Genomic DNA, 17,638 nt, shown 5'->3' on the forward strand with positions numbered 1-17,638 from the left:
AAGCCTCCTCCCACGCCCTTACATTGCAATCGACAACACTATATAGATAGATATTCTGAAAGGCAGGGTGCTCCTCTCTCTCTCCCTCTGCTCTGTACTCAGCGGGTCTTCATGGTTCAGTTCGTGATCGTCGCCGACGCCGGCGCGACGCTGTGCCGACTCACCCTTGCCCCCACTTCCACCGTTGCGCAGCTTCTGCAGCAAATTTTTCTAGTACGACCGGAGCTGCGGTCCACCACGCGCGTCATCCGCAATGACGCTCGCGGGGCGGTCTTTGTCGTCGCCGGCGCCCCGGACGCGTCCCTTCGGCTGACGCTTCAGCAGGCCACGCTGACGGCGGCAGAGGCCACGGTGGAGACGCTGGTCTTTAGCAGTCAGGCGGTAGTCCCGCCTAGCTCGAGTCAGTCAGCCGCCGCCTCTGCATCCGCTGCTGCTGCGAGTGCGACGAGCAACACAACCAGCAGCAGTGGCGGCGGGAGCGCACCGCCGAACTCGTCCGACGCCGTCGCGGCGCGCATCCTTGAGATGTTCAGCGCTGGCAGCAATCGAAGCACCTCTGCCGCTACGCCGCCCTCCGCTCAGCCACCACCACCACAACCACAGCAGCAGTCTTCGCCGTTGCCGGCGACCACTGTCGCAGTCCCTGCCCCTGGTGGAGCACAGGAGGAGGGGAGTGTCTTCAACCCCGATGCGCTGTCCCCCGCCCAGGTTGAGCTGCAGCAGCGTCTCTACGCCGCCATCCATCAGCGGCAGATCGACGAGAATCTGGCCAACGCGCTCGAGTACACACCGGAGGTGTTCGCGCCTGTGGTGATGCTGTACGTTCCGTGTACAATCAATCAAGTTCCCCTCAAGGCCTTCGTAGACTCGGGGGCGCAGAAGAGCATCTTGAATCGCGCCACGGCGGAGAGGTGCGGGCTGATGCGACTGCTCGATACGCGCATGAGCGGGTTCGCGGTCGGTGTCGGTCGGCAGCGCATCCTCGGGCAGATCCACATGGCGCCCGTGAACATCGCCGGCATGTACATCCCCTTTGCCTTCTCCGTGCTGGAAAGCCAAGACATGGACCTCATCATCGGACTGGATCAGCTGAAGCGGCATCAGATGGTGATTGATCTCAAGAACAACCGTCTGACGATCGACGAGGCGCACGTCCCGTTCCTATCGGAAGGAGAGATTCCCAAACCGAAGGCGATGGAACCGTATCCGCAGGATGAGGAGGGCGGGGATGTGTTTGCGGGCAGCGGTGGCGGTGGCGGTGGAGCCGAGGAAGACGAACATTGGCAGCAACAGCAAGAGCGCCAGCAGCGTGGTTGTGCAAACCGACATGTTGACGTACCGCGCACGCTTCCGCAGCATCTTGACGAGCAACGAAGCTCGCCCTCGTCTCCCGCGGCGGCGGCGGCATCGGCGGCGGCGGCGGTGTCGGGCTCAGACGTCTCCGTTGCGGAGCTCGTCCCTGCTCCGGTGCATACTCCCGCCACCTCCACCACCACCGCGTCGCCCGTCACGGCGGACGAGACGGCGGGAATGCCGCAGACCGAAGCTGAAAAGGCGGCGCGAGTGGAGGGGTTTATGTCCTTCACCGGTATCACGGACCCGGAGCAGGCGAAGAGCTTACTGGAGGCGGTCGGCTGGGACGCTGACGCGGCGGCGGCGCTGTACTTCGATGCTGCGTAGACGAAGTAATGATGAGGCGAAGACCGGGAAAGGAAAGCGGAAAAGAAGGACGAGAGCTGTCGCGCGTTTTTGTTTTGTTCCTTCGTGCTGTGCATGTGCGTTTAGGTCTGAGAGAGAGAGAGGGAGAGAGAGAAGTTGATGGCAACGATGACGCCCCCACCCCGCACCTCGGCTTTTCTTTCTTCTCCATCGACGGTGTGTGTGTGTGTGTGTGCTTTACCCTCGTTGCTTTGGTGTGTTGTTCCTCCTCCACTCCCTGCGCGTCTTCGCCGTGTTGAGCGTCGCCCGTTTGTCCGGCACTCTTCTCTTTTATATATGTGCTTTTTCTCCTCTTCTCCCCCTCCCTCCCTCCCTCTCTCTCTCTCTCTGCGCTCATGAAGAAGCAAGGCCGCAGCGGTGGTCACGCGGCGCATTCCTTCCCTGTGCTTCTCGGTGGCTCCGTTGCTGCGGTACTGTCCTCTTGACTATTACTTCTATTTCGCTCCCGCCCCGCGCGGAACTCCTCTATTAGTGTTTCCATCTCTGCGCATTTTGTTGCTGTTCAAACGAAGACGTACGCATCACAATAATAACTACTAATCATTACTATTATTATGATTATGGTGTTTATAAGAAGACACTACGCGGTAGTTCTCCGCACTGTTGGTGTGTGTGTGTGTGCATCCCTCACGCCTGCATGTCCCCCGCCCTCTCCCTCACATTTCGCATCGCACGAGGTACGCTGGAGCGATGCTGCGACTGCCCTCCCCTCCCTGCCATGCGCCGTCTCCTCGATTCGCCTTTTCCCACCCTCCCATTCCCGTCCTGCTTGAGTGCGCTTTTTGTGTTTTCCGTCTGGAGTGCGCCACGGCCGTCAGCTGTCTTTCTTCGTTGTTCTTGAAGGACGGTATTCTGCGCTTCTTCTTCCCGGGGCCTTCAACTTTCCTTTTGTTTTTCTCCTCTTCGCATAGTAGTAGTAGTAGTACTAGTACCGCATTCGCTGCAGCTCCTCTTCTGGTTTGTTCTTCGCCCCTCTGCGCTGACACACACACACACACAGATACACCCGCATAGTACGAAGACAAAAGCAAGCGGCGTCAGCAAGCGGCAGCATCACCACTACTGCAACGACATCACTTTTCGAACCCGTCCCCCCTTTTCCCTTGGAATTGTTGAAAACGAAGAGAAAAAAGGGATAGCATTCGCACACACACACCGCCAAGAAGAGCTCAATGGCGTTCTCTCCCTCTTCCGAGACGCCCGCGGCGCCGTCAGCGGCGGTGGTCGGCTTCCAAACGAAGAAGGTGCCCGGAATGCCCGGCTCACCGACCTCGATCGCCAGCATCACACCCGAGCGACTGTCTTACCTCCAGGCCACGCTGGCGAAGCTGCCGGAGTTGGACCTGAGCGAGATGGCCCGCGTGAAAGAGTGCTTCGCCGCCGTTCTCGGCGAAGGTCGGGAGAACATCGTGAACGGTCTGGAGCTGCGCGTCGTGCTTGGTGATCTCGGCCTCTACCCGAGCGAGGAGGAACTGGAGATGGTCCTGCGCGCCTCCCGCGACCGCGTCAACTTGGTCGGGCTAACGCGATACCTGCGCCTCTACAAGAAGGAGTTCTGGCTGAACCAAGTCGCAGCAAGCTCCTCCGCGCAGCAGCAGCAGCGGAGCAGCAACACTGCTGCCGGCACCACCGCCACCACCGGCTCCGCGAACGCCGGCGTCGGCGTCCACCTGCGGCGTCCATTCAACGGTGCGAATGCGGGCTCCACGAATGCGGTGGCGGCGGCTCCTCCTGTCATCGGTGTTTCGCACACGTACACCGCCTTCAGCGGCAGCCCCGCCCGCGCAGGAGGGCGGGACGACGACACCCTCCGCGCCTTCGTCGCGCTCGGCGGCGAGGAGGACGGCAACGGCGAGATTGCCGCGGCCACGCTGCGCGACGTCGTGCGCGGCTTCGGCCTGACCATCGACATCGACGCGATGATCCGCACGGTCGATGTGCACCACTCCGGCATGCTTGACTACGTCGACTTCTGTGCCTTGTGGGCTGCACCGGCGGAGGGGAGCTCGGCCACATCGATAGGAAACGCTCTGCGGCAGGCCTCCGCGGATGCCGAGCAGCGTGAGTCCATCGAAGGGAGAGGCAGCAACGCCGCCTTCACGCCTGGTGGCTCGAACCGACGCATGCTGTCGATGCTGCGGAGCCCGTCGCTCTGGTCGAACATGTCCACCGGTTCGCCGCTGCGCCGCTCGCGTTTACTCTCGTTGGGCAACGATGTGGGCATGTCGGGGTCCACGTCCCCTCGCCTCGGCGCCGCCGGTGCTGGTGGTGGTCGACTCCCCATCTCCGGCGATCGCGCCGATGGCGCCGTCAACGCAGCGAATGCGGCCCACAACACTGTGACGACCTGCGCCCCGGTGCTGACGGCGGCGCTGCCCGCGCCCATCTCCGAGGAGGAGCACGCGCTGCTCGTTCGGATGTTTCTCTTCCCCGATCAGTTCGAATCCGACGCGGCAGGACGTCGCGGGGGAGGCGCGCGCTTTATGCTGCCGCCGCGGTCCCCAGAGGCCGGCGCCGGTCATAACTCCACCTTCGCCGGCGCAGTCAACGCCGCCACGGCATCCGCGCGGCTGGCGTCTCTCTCGCAGCGCAGTCACTCGCAGCTGCGCCTCTCCCGCCCGCGCAAGTCGGGGACCAATGCCGGCGGGCGCAAGACGAAATTCAGCCAGCGCAACAGCGGCAACGGCAGCGGCGACAACAACGGCGACGACCTCACGGCGGACTTCTTCTCCCCCAAGAACCAAAATGTGTACCGCCCGCCAAGTCCGATGCTGCTGTCCATGCGCAACAGCACGGCACATCGTAATCGTGTGAAGCGGCTGGAGGAGCAGAAGCACGCGGCACGGCGCAGCGACAACGGCAGTGCTGCGCGGCAACGACAACAAAATGGCTTGTACTCCGCGACGATGACGCGCGATGGCGGTTACGGGCAGGGCGCCGATGGCGACAACGCCTCCCGGCCGGCGAAGTCGTCTACGTGGTAGAGAAGAACGGGGAGGGCGAGGGGCGTGCGTAACGGCACGCGAAGCGTCACGACAGCGGTGCTCCCCTGCCTGTGTTCACTGTACGGGGATAAATATATATGACAGTGCCGGGGGGGGCCGGTGGTGGCCGTAGCTCCTTCACACTGATGGCCTTCGCTCTCCCGCGTTCTCTCTTCTCCTTCGGGGTATGAGGGGGAAAAAGCTCGGCTGCGCTCTTGTCTGGCGTGCGTGGTGACACGCACGTGTGTGCGTGTGTGTGGTTTGGTGGTTTGGTCTGCAAAAGTTTTTCTTCATGTTTATGTTTTTCTCTTCTTATCTCTTCTTAGCTATATGTCATATCCTAAATATATACATATACATGTATATATATATATGTATACACATGCGATAGTCCCGCACTTGTTCCCTCTCTTGTTTTTTTTTTTTTAAGAAGAAGTTTCCTGGAATGCGTTTACCCCCTCCCCCTCCCCTTGAATTGATCTGCCCTGCTCCTCGCTTTCCCCGCTATCCGGGAAGTATGCGAGAGGGGAGGTGAGGAGGAGGGGGAGGGGGACGCGATGCCGATCATGTATAGTTTTGAATATATATAGTGTGTGTGTGTGCGTGTGTGCGGTTCTTCTGTACCAATGTATAGGCGACAGTCTGTGTGGAGTGTGTGTTCTTGTCAGTAGCACGTCGAGGTGTCGCATGGGCGCCGCAGCGCAACGGCAGCAGCACCAGCATCATCTCTTCCTCTTTCGCTATAGCCCCTGCCTCTCCTAGAGCGTGTATTATGTGTTGCCTTTGAATGGATCCTATCAGCTGGAATCAAAGATATATCCAAGCCAATTATTTTAAAGAGAGAAAGAAGGAGACGTTCTATTGATGATCTTCACCGGGGATTGCGGGTGATGTGAGTCTCTCGTAAACTACGTATTTTGGTTTTAGCGGGAGGGAAGGAGAAGACATGCCATCCGCGTGTCTTCTCCCAGGCCTGAAGGTTGCACCCCGCGTTTCCTTCGCAGTTTACAAGGGAAAAGGAGCAAGAACCGTCCTTGTGAGAGGGATAGAAAAAAAAAGGGGGGGAGCGCTTGAGCCTGTGGCAATCGCCGCTGGCGTGTCACATCTAATCATAAATAAGAATAATAGTAATATATAAATATACATGAAGATGCTTCTTACTTGCAGCTTATCTCTCCTTCACCTACCGTTCTCCTATCCCTCCTCTCCTCCCTTCTCCCTTCTTCTGTCACATTTTTTCGTACTTTGAGGGTTACGCGTCGATGTGATTGAATGCGGCCGCGTCGGCATTACGCTGCCCTCCCTTACGCATCTTCTCTTTCATTAGGGTTGTATTTTTTCGTTTCTTCTTCTTCTGACGCGCGCAACGTCTTCTTTCTGACCGTTGTTTGATCCGCTTGTTTGTGGCTGTTGTTGTTGTCGCCGCTTTTCGAAAAAGACAGGGGCGCCTTCTCGCGTGGCGACAGGCGTTGCTCAAACGCGGCTCCTGCTGCGCCGTCAACTCGCCTCTGCGTGTTATCAAAAAAGAAAAAAAGAGAAAGAAGTATCCGCTGCTGTGCACACTTGAGCACGGAATATTCTGTGTGTGCGTGCGTGTGTGTGTGTGTTTGGTTGTGGTTGCTGGAGTGTGGGGGAGTGTGAGGGAGAAGCAACAGAAGAGACGGGCGAACTCGCTGCTTGTTTCCTCTTCTCCTTTTGAGTGAGAGGGCAGAGAAAGGGAAAGGAAAACGGTGAATGTATGAGTAAAAAGAGAACAGATATTTATTCTTTTATATTTACATATATATATTTATATGTGTGTAGATCATCTCTCCTCTCGTCCTGGCTTGCCTCTTGTGCCGACGATTCTGTGTGCGCCCCTTCACTCTATGTATTTTTGATCATCAAAAGAAAAAAAAACCGCACGTAGCTGTTCTCCGTTATTAGTAGTATTATTATCACGCAATTTCTTTCTACATGTGTGTGTCTGTTGGTGAAGCAGGGTGGCTTCGTTTGTCTGTTTTGTGTTCCTTGTTGATCTTTCATTCCACTTCTTTCCTCTTGTATAAATAGTTTTACAGTTTTTTTTTGCCTCACGAACATTTTACTTCAGCCTCCACAAAGCGAGGCATCAACATCTCTGCTGCAGATCAAACCGCATTTGTATAGATATTGTGGTGGCGGTGGCGGTTCGTTTGAGGCCGCTGCTGTTCTTCTCTTCTCGTTCATCTGCTTTCCGCTTTCATATATATATATATATATATATATATTATTTTCTCGCTACGGTGTTTACAGGGGCACTGCTGAAACGAGCTCGCCTGTTGTTGCTGCTCTACGCTTTTTCTCTTTCTCTCTGTTTTCTTCTCTTACTCCTGCTGCACGAAAATCGATTGCTCGTTCAGGGAGGACACCAAACTGTTTTTTGTTGGCGTTGGCGCTGTCGGCGTTCACATCCTCGCCGTCGGCGTGCCAGGAGAGGCCATCCTTTCACTCCCACTCACACACGCATACACTCACTTCTCCCTGAGGCGGTGCTTTACCATCTTTTTTTTTTAATTCCTTTCTCAGATATTATTGTTTTCCTTTCCAGGTGTTAACTTCACCGGTCCTGTTGTTTACTTCTACTACTGCTACTTGTTCGTCTCATCGCCTCATTTGCATCGTTGTTGCTGCTGAAGTGTTATTTGCTCTCTTCCTCGCTTAGCTGGTGTAGCCCTCGTATTTATTTGACTTGTATTCTCTTTTCTTTTCTCTGTCTGCTGTGTGTGTGTGTGTGTGTGAGGGCGGGGGGAAGGCGGCAAGGTCAACGTTTCGCGTGTCTTCTTTCATTCCCCGCCTTCCGGCTGCGGAGCTGCTCGGTTTGCTTTTGATTGTGCCACCCTTTCCCACACCATGGCCGAACACGCCCCGTCCGCGCCTGAGCCCACGCGGAACGCGGAGGTGGTATCACGCCGCCCCATGGAAGCGAAGCCGCGCCGGGAGCCCTACCGGCCATCTTCCTCCGCTGTCCTGTCCAATGCATCGTCTAGCGCCATGGCGTCCGTGCCGTCGCAGCAGCTGTTGTCGCAGACAAGCTTCACGCAGGTGGATGTGCCCCGCTTCACCTCGGCGGCGGCGGCGACGTACGCGGCTGGTACGCCGCCCCCGCGCTCGACCACAACTTTGCCACTCCCGCACGAGGGCCTGACGACGACGACATCCGTTGCAATAGGACACGAGGACGCGCTACGCAGGGCATCGGCCGCGTCCATTGCTCGGTCGCCAACGGCCACGACATCGGCAGACCCTCCTACGCGCTGCAGTGATGTAGGGGTGCCCGGACCAGCAGCGCGGGAAGCAGCAGCAGCAGCAGCGGTAGGCGTCGCAGACATACACGCCGTCGCGTCAACGACCACACCGGTGCGGTCGTCAGCGGCGGAGTCACCGACGCAGCAGCGGCGCAGCACGCTATACAGCCTGTCATCTGCACACCAGCTTGTTGTATCTCCGCAGCATCGACGCGCGATGAGTTACGTGGCTACCTCCAGCTTCTCCACCACCGCCGCCGCCGCAGCAGCAGCAGCAGCAGCGGCGCTGACAGGTGGTGATGCTCGACGGCAGCTGCATGCGCGCACGTTATCGTCTCCGAGTGGAGTGACGCCAGGGAATGCCGCTTCTTCCGCTCCTCCACCAGCAACTACAACAACCGCAACAGTTGCAGAGGTGAAGGCGGCGCTTCCAAGTGACGGACAACCGCTGCATAACCAGAGCTCCCTTCTCAGTTTTCGGTCTGCCAACGAGGCCGCAGCGCCGCCGATGGGTGGCGCCTCCTTAGCTGAGGTCCTTGCCTTCTCGCCCGCTGCGACTGCCGCGGCGGGGAGCCCCAACGCTGTCCTTGTCGCGGTCGCACATATTATGCAGCGGGAATCGACACGGCAGCTGCTGTCGCGCGTTCTTCTACGTTGGTCTCTCCTTCACAAGACGCGACAGCCGCTGCACAGAAACGGCAAGAATAACGGTGAGCGTGCGGACGACGCAGGCGGCGGTGGTGGCGGTGGTGATGCAGGCGAGGGCAGGGCCCACTCCGTTCCGCGCGAGGTGCGAGGCGCCGCCTGCGTCTCGCGCTCCGCCTCCTCGACGCTTACGATCGACTCGACGGTCAACGTCCACGCCAACACGAAGCGTCGGAGTGCGAGCAACGTGCGATCCACCTCTCCGTCAGGAGAGCCGGCGGTGCCCGTGGCGTCGCCGCTGCCGCCGTGGAAGCCGATCGCGGGCGGCGGCGTGCGCGCCGACTCGCTGTCGGTGGAGGACCGCGCCGCGGTCCGCTCCGATGACGACGACGACGAGGTGGCGGACTCCGGCAGGGCGGATGCCGCGGAGGAGAGGGAAAGCGTGAGAAGATCAGCGGCAGCGTTTTTTCGCCAGCAGCGGCAACGCAGAGACGCCGATGCCGCGTCGACAGGGAAGCCGGCGGCGGCGGGGCGGGGGTCAACGCAGGAGTCACCGCAGCCCACACAGGCACCCGTCCCAACACCGCAGCGAACAAACTCGGCGAGCGCACACGACAGCAGCAATTTGAATGTCAGCGGCCCTTCCTCTGTGAGCAGCACGTTTGGACAGGGCAACCTCAACACCAATGATAACAACAGCAATAGTCCCACCGCGAGCTCAAACATGACTACGCCGCGTGCACAGACTACCGCTGGCGGTGGTGGCGGTGGCGGTGGCGGTGGAGGGGAGGCTCGCCGAAAGAGTATTGTCGCGCAGTACTTGGCTGGCAAACCGCCGGGTAACTTGTCGCCGCAGCTGCAGAGTTCCGCAACTCCGTCTTCGTACGCCAACGCGGGCCCGGCTACGAGTGGCGTGATGGACGCGCACACGTTCTCGCTGCCCGGTGCGATGTTCAACCCCCACTCCCGCTCCCCGTCCGGCGTCAGCAGCACCGCCTTCGCGGGTGGCGCACTGAACAGCTCCTTTCCGCGGCGGCGCAGCGAGGGCATGTGGGGGCCCAACGCCACGACCACCGCTTTCATGGGCGGTGCAGCCCACACCGCGGGGTTCAGTGACTCCGAAGAGCACAGCAGCTCTTCCTTGTATTACACCCCGTGCAGCCGGCGAAGCAACGGTGTCAGCGGCACGTATGCGTCGTTCGACGATGACCACTGTTTAAGCAGCAGCAGCATGTCGATGGCCGCCATGGCGGCCGCCTCCGCCGCGACCGCGACATCGCCGGTTGCCCATAGCATTCCGCAGCTCCTCGCGCGCGAGGTGGAGAAGCGAGGCTTGCTGCTCAGCTCAGAAAGCCGTCGCCGCGGACGCATGCAGACGGCGATGTCGGCGCAACTGGATCAGCTGATCATGATGGCCCTCCATCGCAGAACCGGAGAACGCGGCCTGCATCCGTCGCTGCGCGCATCGACCGCGCCGTCACCGATGGCGACACCGCACTCCATGAGCAGTGGCAGCAGCAACAGCAGCAGCGTCAGCGTCAGCGTCGGCAGCGGCAGCAGAAACGGCGACGTGGCAGGAAATGACGTTGTGAACTACAGCTGTAGCGCTACTGAGTGCAGCGCACAGGGTCAGTGGAACGAGGGAGGCGGTAATGCTGCTGCTGCTGCTGGTGGTGGTGTTGGTCGTCGTCGTGTTCTCCCAGTCAGTGGACCGCGCAGTTCAGGGCAGGCCTCGACGCGCAGCAGCGGCAGCATCGGTGCAGCCGCCTTGTTGGGTGCACCGCAGCGCGCCACTACTCCTTCTCTTTCACATCCACTGCCGCTGTCCCCGACAAGTTACACACGACCGCATCTCTCCGTAGCGACCTCCTCGTCCTTCATGAGCCGCCGGCTCTCACACACGAAGCGTGGCTCAGACACCGATGACGTCAACGACAACGTTAGCGCCCCGGCAGGGGACGCGGACAGCCGCAGCGATGCTTCTCGCGGAGACGACGACGACGCCGCGCGCAGCCCCCACCGCATCATCAGCAACGAGTCGTCACCTCGGCACCGGCATCGCCGCCAACAACACCAGCACCTCCGCCCGTTACGACGTGGGACCCCGTTGGGCAGGAATTGCGATGCGGCAGAGGACGAACATGAATTTGAAGAGGACGACGACGATGATGATGACGGCGCGGACACGGCGACGGTGCACAGCGAGTGCACAGTGCACGGATTCGCGACGACACGCCAGTGGGTAGCACAGCAGATGCCAGAGTCCACCGCCGCAGCTGCTGCAGCAGCAGCGACAAGACCGGTGTCGGAGTCCGCGAGTTTGGATCGCTCCTTCGCGTCCACATCGCTCTCGCAGCCGCTGACGCGGGATTCGTCCGCCGTGCGGCGCAAGCGCAGCGTGTAAGCCGCCTTCCTTCTCTCTCTCTCTCCATCTCATTCTCTGAGCTAGCAAAGGAACGCGAAGTCCTGTGCTGGCAGAACGAAAAGAGAGCGGATGTTTTCTTCCCTTTTGTTAGCAGAGCGTTGCCTGTTGTTGTTCTTCGACGAAGAAGTGATAAATGGAGAAGGAAGAGTGGTAGTTGTATTTATAGGTAAGGATGTGTAGTACAGAGTGATTGTACCTCGTGCTGACTCCCTGCGTCTGACAGCCGGCTCCGCACGTGGTTTTTATTATTATTATTATTATTTTATGTTGATGTCTGTCATTTTCTTGCTGCTTGTGAGACCGAGAACTCATCTGACGAAGAGCACGCTAAACATAATTGTCATCAAAACAAAAGAATAAGAATTTAAAGGAAGAGGTGTGTGTGTGTGTGTGTGTGTGTGTCTCTGTGTCTCTCTCTTGGTCTGCATTTCGGCTCCCGAACAGCGCGTTGCACACATCCCGTCCACTTGCTGGAGCAGCGTGGCCGGCGCGCTTGTTGGCTTCGTTATCTCGCGGCAGCAGTGCCTTGACGTGTGCAGCCCACAGGCGGCCATAGGCGTCATAGATCCTCTTCGATGTCCCTATTTTGTACTCGAGCCGTTGCATCTCTTCTCCTACTACTCTCTTTCTCTCTTCGTTTTATTATTAACTTTTCTCACTGCGTGATGGTGCGTCATTAATTTCTGTTTTTTGAGTTCGGCGATAGTACGACGTGCATCAATACCCACACAAACACACACGTACACACGTTAGTATCGTAAGAGCACCACCGGCCATTCAGCCGCCTCGTCTTGGTTGCTCCCCCGCGCAAAACACCGACTCGACCCAAACCAAGCTAAAGCAAGCGTGTTTTTTTCTTTTCTTCTTAATCTTTCTCCTCTATTTTCTCCGCCGCACTTTCTGTTCCTGTTCATTATCATCATCATCGCTACCTCCCCGTCATGAAGCCCGTCACCGCACGCGCGTCCGGCTGTGCTGGTGCGCGGCATCGCTGTCTTCGTGTCCTCTGTGCACTGCTTCTACTCTTCGCTGCCGTCCCACCGCGTGACAGCGGTGGCCGCAACGGACGGCAGAGTTTTCTTTTCGTAGACGTCGCGGTGGCGGCGGGAGCGGCAGGGGCCTTGCCATCATCGCCTCCCATCATCGAAGCGGAGCTCATCGCGATTGACCTCGGCCACGAGAACATGAAGATCAGCGCCTGGCGCGTCCAGGAAGAGGAGGTGCAGGTGGTGAAGCCAGGCGGCACAGGGACGGCGGTGACGACCACCACCGCCACTACAGGCGTCGTTTCGATGGTGTTGAACGACCAGACAAACCGCAAAAGTCCTCCCTGCGTGGCCTTCCGCTACTTCAAAGCCTCCGCCGGGTCTGCGGCGAACGACGGCAGCAACATCATCACCAACGCGGAAGAGGCGAAGGCGGACGCCGCGGTCGAGGGCAATCTGCTGTACCCTGCTGACTACCAGCTCGAGCGTACGTTTGCCGAGCAAGCACAGGCACTCGCCCCGCGCTTCCCCACGCAGGTCATCTGTGACCCGGCCCAGCTGCTCGGCTACACCCTCTTCAACGCCACCTCTACCGCAAACGGATCAGAACCAGCAGCAGCAGCTTCACCGTATCAAATCTCGGCGGATGAGCTGACCGCAACCTATAGCTTCCACGTCAAGCCGATCAGCCAGCAGCAACAACAGTGGCGGCAGCGGCGGCAGGCCTTAGGTGTATTTGTGCCGTTCTTCAGCAGCCCCAACAACCCCATCGACTCCGCCGACGCCGGCTCCTTCTTCTCCGCCGAGGAGCTGACGGCGATGTTGTTCGGCTACGCGCGGCGAATGGCTGAGAAGGCCGATGCAGCGGACAACGCGCTGAGCGAAGACGAGGAGCGTCAGCTGATAGACTTGCTCAACAACACAGCAGCTCGTGGTGACCGTGATAGCGCACCACTGCGTGGGCACGCCGTCCCGCGCTACGCCGCGCTTACCGTCCCCATTCACTCCACCGTGGCGCAGCGGCAGGCGCTGGTCGATGCGGCGGCCCTCGTTGGGCTTCGCGTCGTGCGCCTCGTTCACAGCACCACCGGCGCCGCGGTGCAACTTGCATACATGAAAGCGGAGCAGGTCTTCGTGCCCGGCACGACGCAGTACGTCATGCTCTACGACATGGGCAGTCAGCAGGCGGAGGTGGCCGTCTACAGCTACGCGGCCGTGCCGTCCGCCGTGGCGCAGCGCGTGAAGTACGCCGGCGCCATCGAGCTGAAAGCGCTGGTGGGGAGTCGGCAGCTGGGCGGGGCGGCGTTTGATACGTGCATTGCAGCGCAGTGGGACGCGCTCTACTTCGCGAACTCCATCCTCGCTGGTGTTGGCCGCGCCAGGACGGAGGCGGAGCGGCGAGCCGCAGCAAAGCAGCGCGGCAGCCTCCTGCGTGCCGCGCACAAGGCGAAGGAAATGCTGTCGGTGAACCAGGAAGCGCACATCACGCTGGATGGCGTGCACGCCGATCCCGCGCGCTTTAGTGAAGCGGCACGGACGCAACTGCAGCGGCAACCGCGTGTCGCGGCGGTGACCCCTGATGGCGTGCTCACGCTGCGCTACACCCGACGCGCGTTTGAGCAGGAGTGCGCGGCGCTCTTTGACGCGGCGGTGGCGCTACGAGACGAGGCGATCGCCGCGACGGCCGGACTTGTCGGCACTGTCGGGGCGCTGGCTCGATTCGAGGTGATTGGCGGTGGCACGCGCGTTCCACTGCTGCTGCAGCGACTGAGCGAGGGCTACCGCGACGGCGGCAGCCTGGTCGACCGCACGCTGAACAGTGATGAGGCGGCGGTGCTGGGCACGACGCTGTTGTCCATCGCGACGGCCCCACACGCGCTGCAGCTGCGGGGGGCGTCATCAGTACCGCGCTATCGGGTGCGGGAGTGGCTGACGAGCGCCGTGTACGTGTCCATTTCCTCCCACAACGTAAAGGCAAAGAAGACCGACGGCACGGATGATGAGGATGGCCAGCCGGGTCGTGCTCCGAAGGCTGTCACGTCGTCCACGGCAGGCGACGACACGGCGCACCTGCGCCTGCTGTTCCCTGCCGTCAAGACGATCGTGCCGACGACCCGCAGCGTGCGAGTGCAGCTCGCCACGGACGGTGCAGACAGCGCCGAAGACAACGGCGCAAATAGGACAAGTGACCAACAGCACGGCGACGTCGTCCATCACAAGCAGAAAATGACGTCATCGGCGCCGGCGGTTGGTGACAGCGTGACCGTCACCTTGTACTCTGGGTTAGCGGTGGACGAGGCGTACCGCGAAGGGGTGCGGGCCGCGTCTGCGCAGGTGCCAGACAGCCACGGTGGTAACAACAGCACGTCCGTGGACCCGGCAGACCGCGTCGTGGCCGTCCCGGCAGCGGCGGGCTGCCCCAGCTGCTACGTCCGCACCTACGTTGTTGACGGAATTACAGACGCAAAGGAAGTGTTGAAGGCGCAGGTGGAGCGTCAGCACTCTGCTGGTCGTGGTCATGGTGGCGGCGGCGGCGTCATCGTCGAGCTGGACAGCGCGGAGGTCGTGGTGGAGGCGGCGGCCACGGTCAGCGGTATTCCACACTGCACGGTCGCCTACCTCCGGGCGGTGTATCGGGTAACGCCGGTCAACTCCACCGCAGCCACTCTCCCAACGGCAGAAGGGATGCACAGTTCTCGTCCAGAAGGTGTGGAGGCGGGTACAAGCGAAGCAGCCCATCAAGGCGAGACACACGAAGGCGGCGGCGCCGCAGCAGCGGAAGAGACGTCGGTGGACGAGGAGGAGGAGCAGGCCGGTGCGCACGCCGAGCCGGCCACCACCACCGCCGCTGCCGCCGCCACGACCACGTCAGATGTTTTCGAAGTGAAGGTATCGGCCCTGCCCATACGGCGCGTCACACCTTCCCGCGACGACGTTTCCACGACGGCCACCACCACCGCGGTGATGCTGAGCCTTCGTTGCCGTTGCGCTACAACATGGACCGCGCGGAGCTGCTGCGCTCACACGGACGGGTGCAGCGGCTGCAGCGGATGGACGACGTTCGCCTGCAACGCAGTACGCTGCGCAACGACATCGAAAGTGCGGTTATCTGGGTAAAGGAGCAGCCGGCTTGGGACGCGGCAGCGGCAGCGACGGCGCTGGAAGGAGACGGAGACGGCGCGACGACGGCGGCGTGGCGTGACGCGGTGCGGGAGATTGCGGAGTGGTTGGACGACTTCGGCGAGACGGCCGGTGTGGCGGCGCTGGAGGAGCGTCTGGCGGCGATGCGGGCTATTAAACAGATCTTGCGCTCCCAGCGGAGTAGCTAAAGAAGAGAGAGATGGACGGATGGATGGAGGCGCGCGAATTGGCTGGCGCATGAATCGTTCCACCAGCGCGTAGCTCCTTTTTTTCTTCCTACCCAGTCGTCATCGTCGTCATCGTCCTCTCCCAGCGAGAGTATGCAGGATCAAACGGCCACTATGGACTGACCAGCAACAAACATACTTGTAGAACAGAAATTGAAATCGAATGACCGCTGGCTTGTAGGTGTCCGGCGCCGATGGGATGCGGTGGCCCCCAAGTTGTATAGAACGCGCCTTCTGTACTCTGCGCGCGTGCGACAACGAAGCGGCAGACCCTCTTTCAAACACTACCGTCGGACTCAGCAGCCGTCGTGGCTTCTTCTCCTCCCAACCGATGCTGGACCCCCTTCCCCTCCCCCCGTGCCCCTCCGGCTTCTACATATTTCTCTCTTCCTCTCTCTCTTCGCGCCATTCACCTCCATCCCTCGCTCCACCTAACTTGCACGGAAGCCCCGAAGTTGGTAAAGCGCGGCGAATTCATTTTTCATTTGTCCTCTCGTACGAAACGAATCAGAAGATCTGCTGCGGTTGCCTTTCATTGCCTTTTGTTTCCTTCCTCGTCATCATGCTCCGCCGTTCCATCTCGCGGCGGCTGCCGCACAACACCACCATGAAGGACCCCCTGTGCAAGCAGGTCCTCGACCACTGCACCCCCATCGTCTACTCCTCCTTACCGAACGGATTTCGCGTCGCGACGGAGTACGTGAAGGACTGCCCGTTTGCCACCGTGGGCGTGTGGATCGACGCGGGCAGCCGCTTCGAGGACCTCCACAACAGCGGCGTCGCCCACTTCCTCGAGCACATGAACTTCAAGGGCACGGACAAGTACTCGAAGCGGGACGTCGAAACGCTCTTTGAGCAGCGCGGAGCGCACTTTAACGCGTACACCTCGCGCGACCGCACCGCGTACTACGTGAAGGCCTTCAACAAGGACGTCGACAAGATGATGGATGTGGTGTCGGACCTCCTGCAGAACGGCCGCTACCGGCGGCAGGATATCGAGATGGAGCGGCCGACCATTTTGGCGGAGATGCGGGAGGTGGAGGAATTGGTAGATGAGGTGATCATGGATAACGTGCATCAGGCCGCCTACGATCCGACAACGAGCGGGCTGCCGCTGACCATTCTCGGCCCGGTCGACAACATCGCGAAGAACATCAATAAAGCGATGATTGAGGAGTACGTGGCGGTGCACTACACGGGGCCGCGGATGTGCCTTGTCTCGTCTGGTGGCCTCTCGCCTGCGCAGACGCATCAGCTGGCGGAGAAGTACTTCAGCGCGCTGCCCGCCACGAACAATCGGCCGCGCTTGCAGGGCGTGTACAAGGGCGGCTACACCGTGTTGTGGAACGAGATGATGGCGACGGCGAACACGGCTGTCGCGTTTCCCATCTGCGGCGCCTCGCACGCCGACAGCTACCCGCTACAACTCATCCACAACGTCATTGGGCAGTTCCGCGAGGGCCAGTTTGACCAGTTTAGCGCGCAGCGCCGCAACCCGAACGTGCCGTGGGATAAGGTGCCGAACTTAGTGCAGATGCGTCCCTTCTACACCCCGTACGAGGAAACGGCGCTGCTCGGCTACAACTTGGTGACGGCGCGCATGTCCACGAGCAACAACCGCAGTGACCCGGCCTTCGCCCGCGACGACGCGCAGACCATCATGCTGAATTACATCTTAAGCTCCTTGTATGACCTGTGCGCGACGCGCGTGAGCGGTGAGCTGCTCGAGGCCGCCAAGGCGGAGTTCAAGGCGTCGGTGCTCATGATGCGCGACAGCACGACGAACAGCGCGGAGGATCTGGGGCGGCAGATGATTCACTTTGGGCGTCGGGTGCCGCTGCAGGAGGTCTTCGAGCACGTGGACGCGGTCACGCCGGAGTCGCTGCGCGCGGCGGCGGCCAAGTACTTTAGCGCGGTGCAGCCGACGGTGTCGAGCATTGGGGCGAGCAGCACGCTGCCCAAGTATGACCCGCTGTCCGTGGTGTCGAACATCGTGACGCCGCAGCTGACGCCGGCGCAGTTCCCTGCGGACGCTCGCGCCTGTCCGCTGTAATCCAGCTCAGAGGAGGAGAAAGACGGCAATGAAACAGCGCCTTTGCTCATTGACTGCCGGTTGCTTGCCTTCTTTTTCTCTGTGTGTGTGTGTGTGTGTGTGTGTGTGTGTGCTGGATAGCAGCGAGTCGTTTTTGGAGAGGGGGGCTTCCGATTTACACTACCTCTATATATATATATATATATATATATA

At 60.2% G+C, this 17,638-nt stretch overlaps 5 protein-coding genes across 13 annotated transcripts; all 5 read left to right on the forward strand.

Moving 5' to 3' along the window:
• Position 1: 1 nt before the first annotated feature.
• On the forward strand, positions 2 to 1,680 carry ABB37_09647 (Dna-damage inducible protein DDI1-like protein; the record flags this gene model as incomplete). Of its 2 annotated transcripts, none has more annotated exons than XM_015809246.1 (1): positions 2 to 1,680. In XM_015809246.1, the coding sequence occupies exon 1, from the start codon at positions 112 to 114 to the stop codon at positions 1,678 to 1,680; it is 1,569 nt and encodes a 522-aa protein (XP_015652182.1). In that variant the 5' UTR covers positions 2 to 111. The 2 variants fall into 2 exon arrangements, with proteins under 2 accessions (XP_015652182.1, XP_015652183.1); XM_015809247.1 differs by having other exon boundaries at positions 45 to 1,680.
• An 838-nt stretch (positions 1,681 to 2,518) lies between these two features.
• ABB37_09648 (hypothetical protein) lies at positions 2,519 to 5,515 on the forward strand. 5 transcript variants are annotated; one of them, XM_015809248.1, is made up of 1 exon: positions 2,519 to 5,515. In XM_015809248.1, exon 1 carries the CDS (start codon positions 2,892 to 2,894, stop codon positions 4,701 to 4,703), a length of 1,812 nt encoding a protein of 603 aa, XP_015652184.1. In that variant the 5' UTR covers positions 2,519 to 2,891; the 3' UTR covers positions 4,704 to 5,515. The 5 variants fall into 5 exon arrangements, with proteins under 5 accessions (XP_015652184.1, XP_015652185.1, XP_015652186.1 ...); XM_015809249.1 differs by having other exon boundaries at positions 2,536 to 5,515; XM_015809250.1 differs by having other exon boundaries at positions 2,561 to 5,515.
• Positions 5,516 to 5,951: 436 nt separating this feature from the next.
• ABB37_09649 (hypothetical protein) lies at positions 5,952 to 11,018 on the forward strand (the record flags this gene model as incomplete). The annotated part of the gene is made up of 1 exon (XM_015809253.1): positions 5,952 to 11,018. The coding sequence occupies exon 1, from the start codon at positions 7,575 to 7,577 to the stop codon at positions 11,016 to 11,018; it is 3,444 nt and encodes a 1,147-aa protein (XP_015652189.1). The 5' UTR covers positions 5,952 to 7,574.
• Positions 11,019 to 11,732: 714 nt separating this feature from the next.
• ABB37_09650 (putative mitochondrial HSP70-like protein) lies at positions 11,733 to 15,142 on the forward strand (the record flags this gene model as incomplete). Of its 2 annotated transcripts, none has more annotated exons than XM_015809254.1 (1): positions 11,733 to 15,142. In XM_015809254.1, exon 1 carries the CDS (start codon positions 11,981 to 11,983, stop codon positions 15,140 to 15,142), a length of 3,162 nt encoding a protein of 1,053 aa, XP_015652190.1. In that variant the 5' UTR covers positions 11,733 to 11,980. The 2 variants fall into 2 exon arrangements, with proteins under 2 accessions (XP_015652190.1, XP_015652191.1); XM_015809255.1 differs by having other exon boundaries at positions 11,744 to 15,142.
• A 696-nt stretch (positions 15,143 to 15,838) lies between these two features.
• On the forward strand, positions 15,839 to 17,446 carry ABB37_09651 (putative mitochondrial Mitochondrial processing peptide beta subunit; the record flags this gene model as incomplete). 3 transcript variants are annotated; one of them, XM_015809256.1, is made up of 1 exon in its annotated part: positions 15,839 to 17,446. In XM_015809256.1, exon 1 carries the CDS (start codon positions 15,956 to 15,958, stop codon positions 17,444 to 17,446), a length of 1,491 nt encoding a protein of 496 aa, XP_015652192.1. In that variant the 5' UTR covers positions 15,839 to 15,955. The 3 variants fall into 3 exon arrangements, with proteins under 3 accessions (XP_015652192.1, XP_015652193.1, XP_015652194.1); XM_015809257.1 differs by having other exon boundaries at positions 15,847 to 17,446; XM_015809258.1 differs by having other exon boundaries at positions 15,903 to 17,446.
• Between the last annotated feature and the right edge of the window lie 192 nt (positions 17,447 to 17,638).

This window comes from Leptomonas pyrrhocoris, assembly GCF_001293395.1.
Source record: "Leptomonas pyrrhocoris isolate H10 chromosome Unknown, whole genome shotgun sequence".
Taxonomy (NCBI): domain Eukaryota; phylum Euglenozoa; class Kinetoplastea; order Trypanosomatida; family Trypanosomatidae; genus Leptomonas; species Leptomonas pyrrhocoris.

Bases quoted from the DNA above. Each gene is read 5' to 3' on its own strand.
- ABB37_09648 (XM_015809248.1), top strand. From the start codon at position 2,892: ATGGCGTTCTCTCCCTCTTCCGAGACGCCCGCGGCGCCGTCAGCGGCG.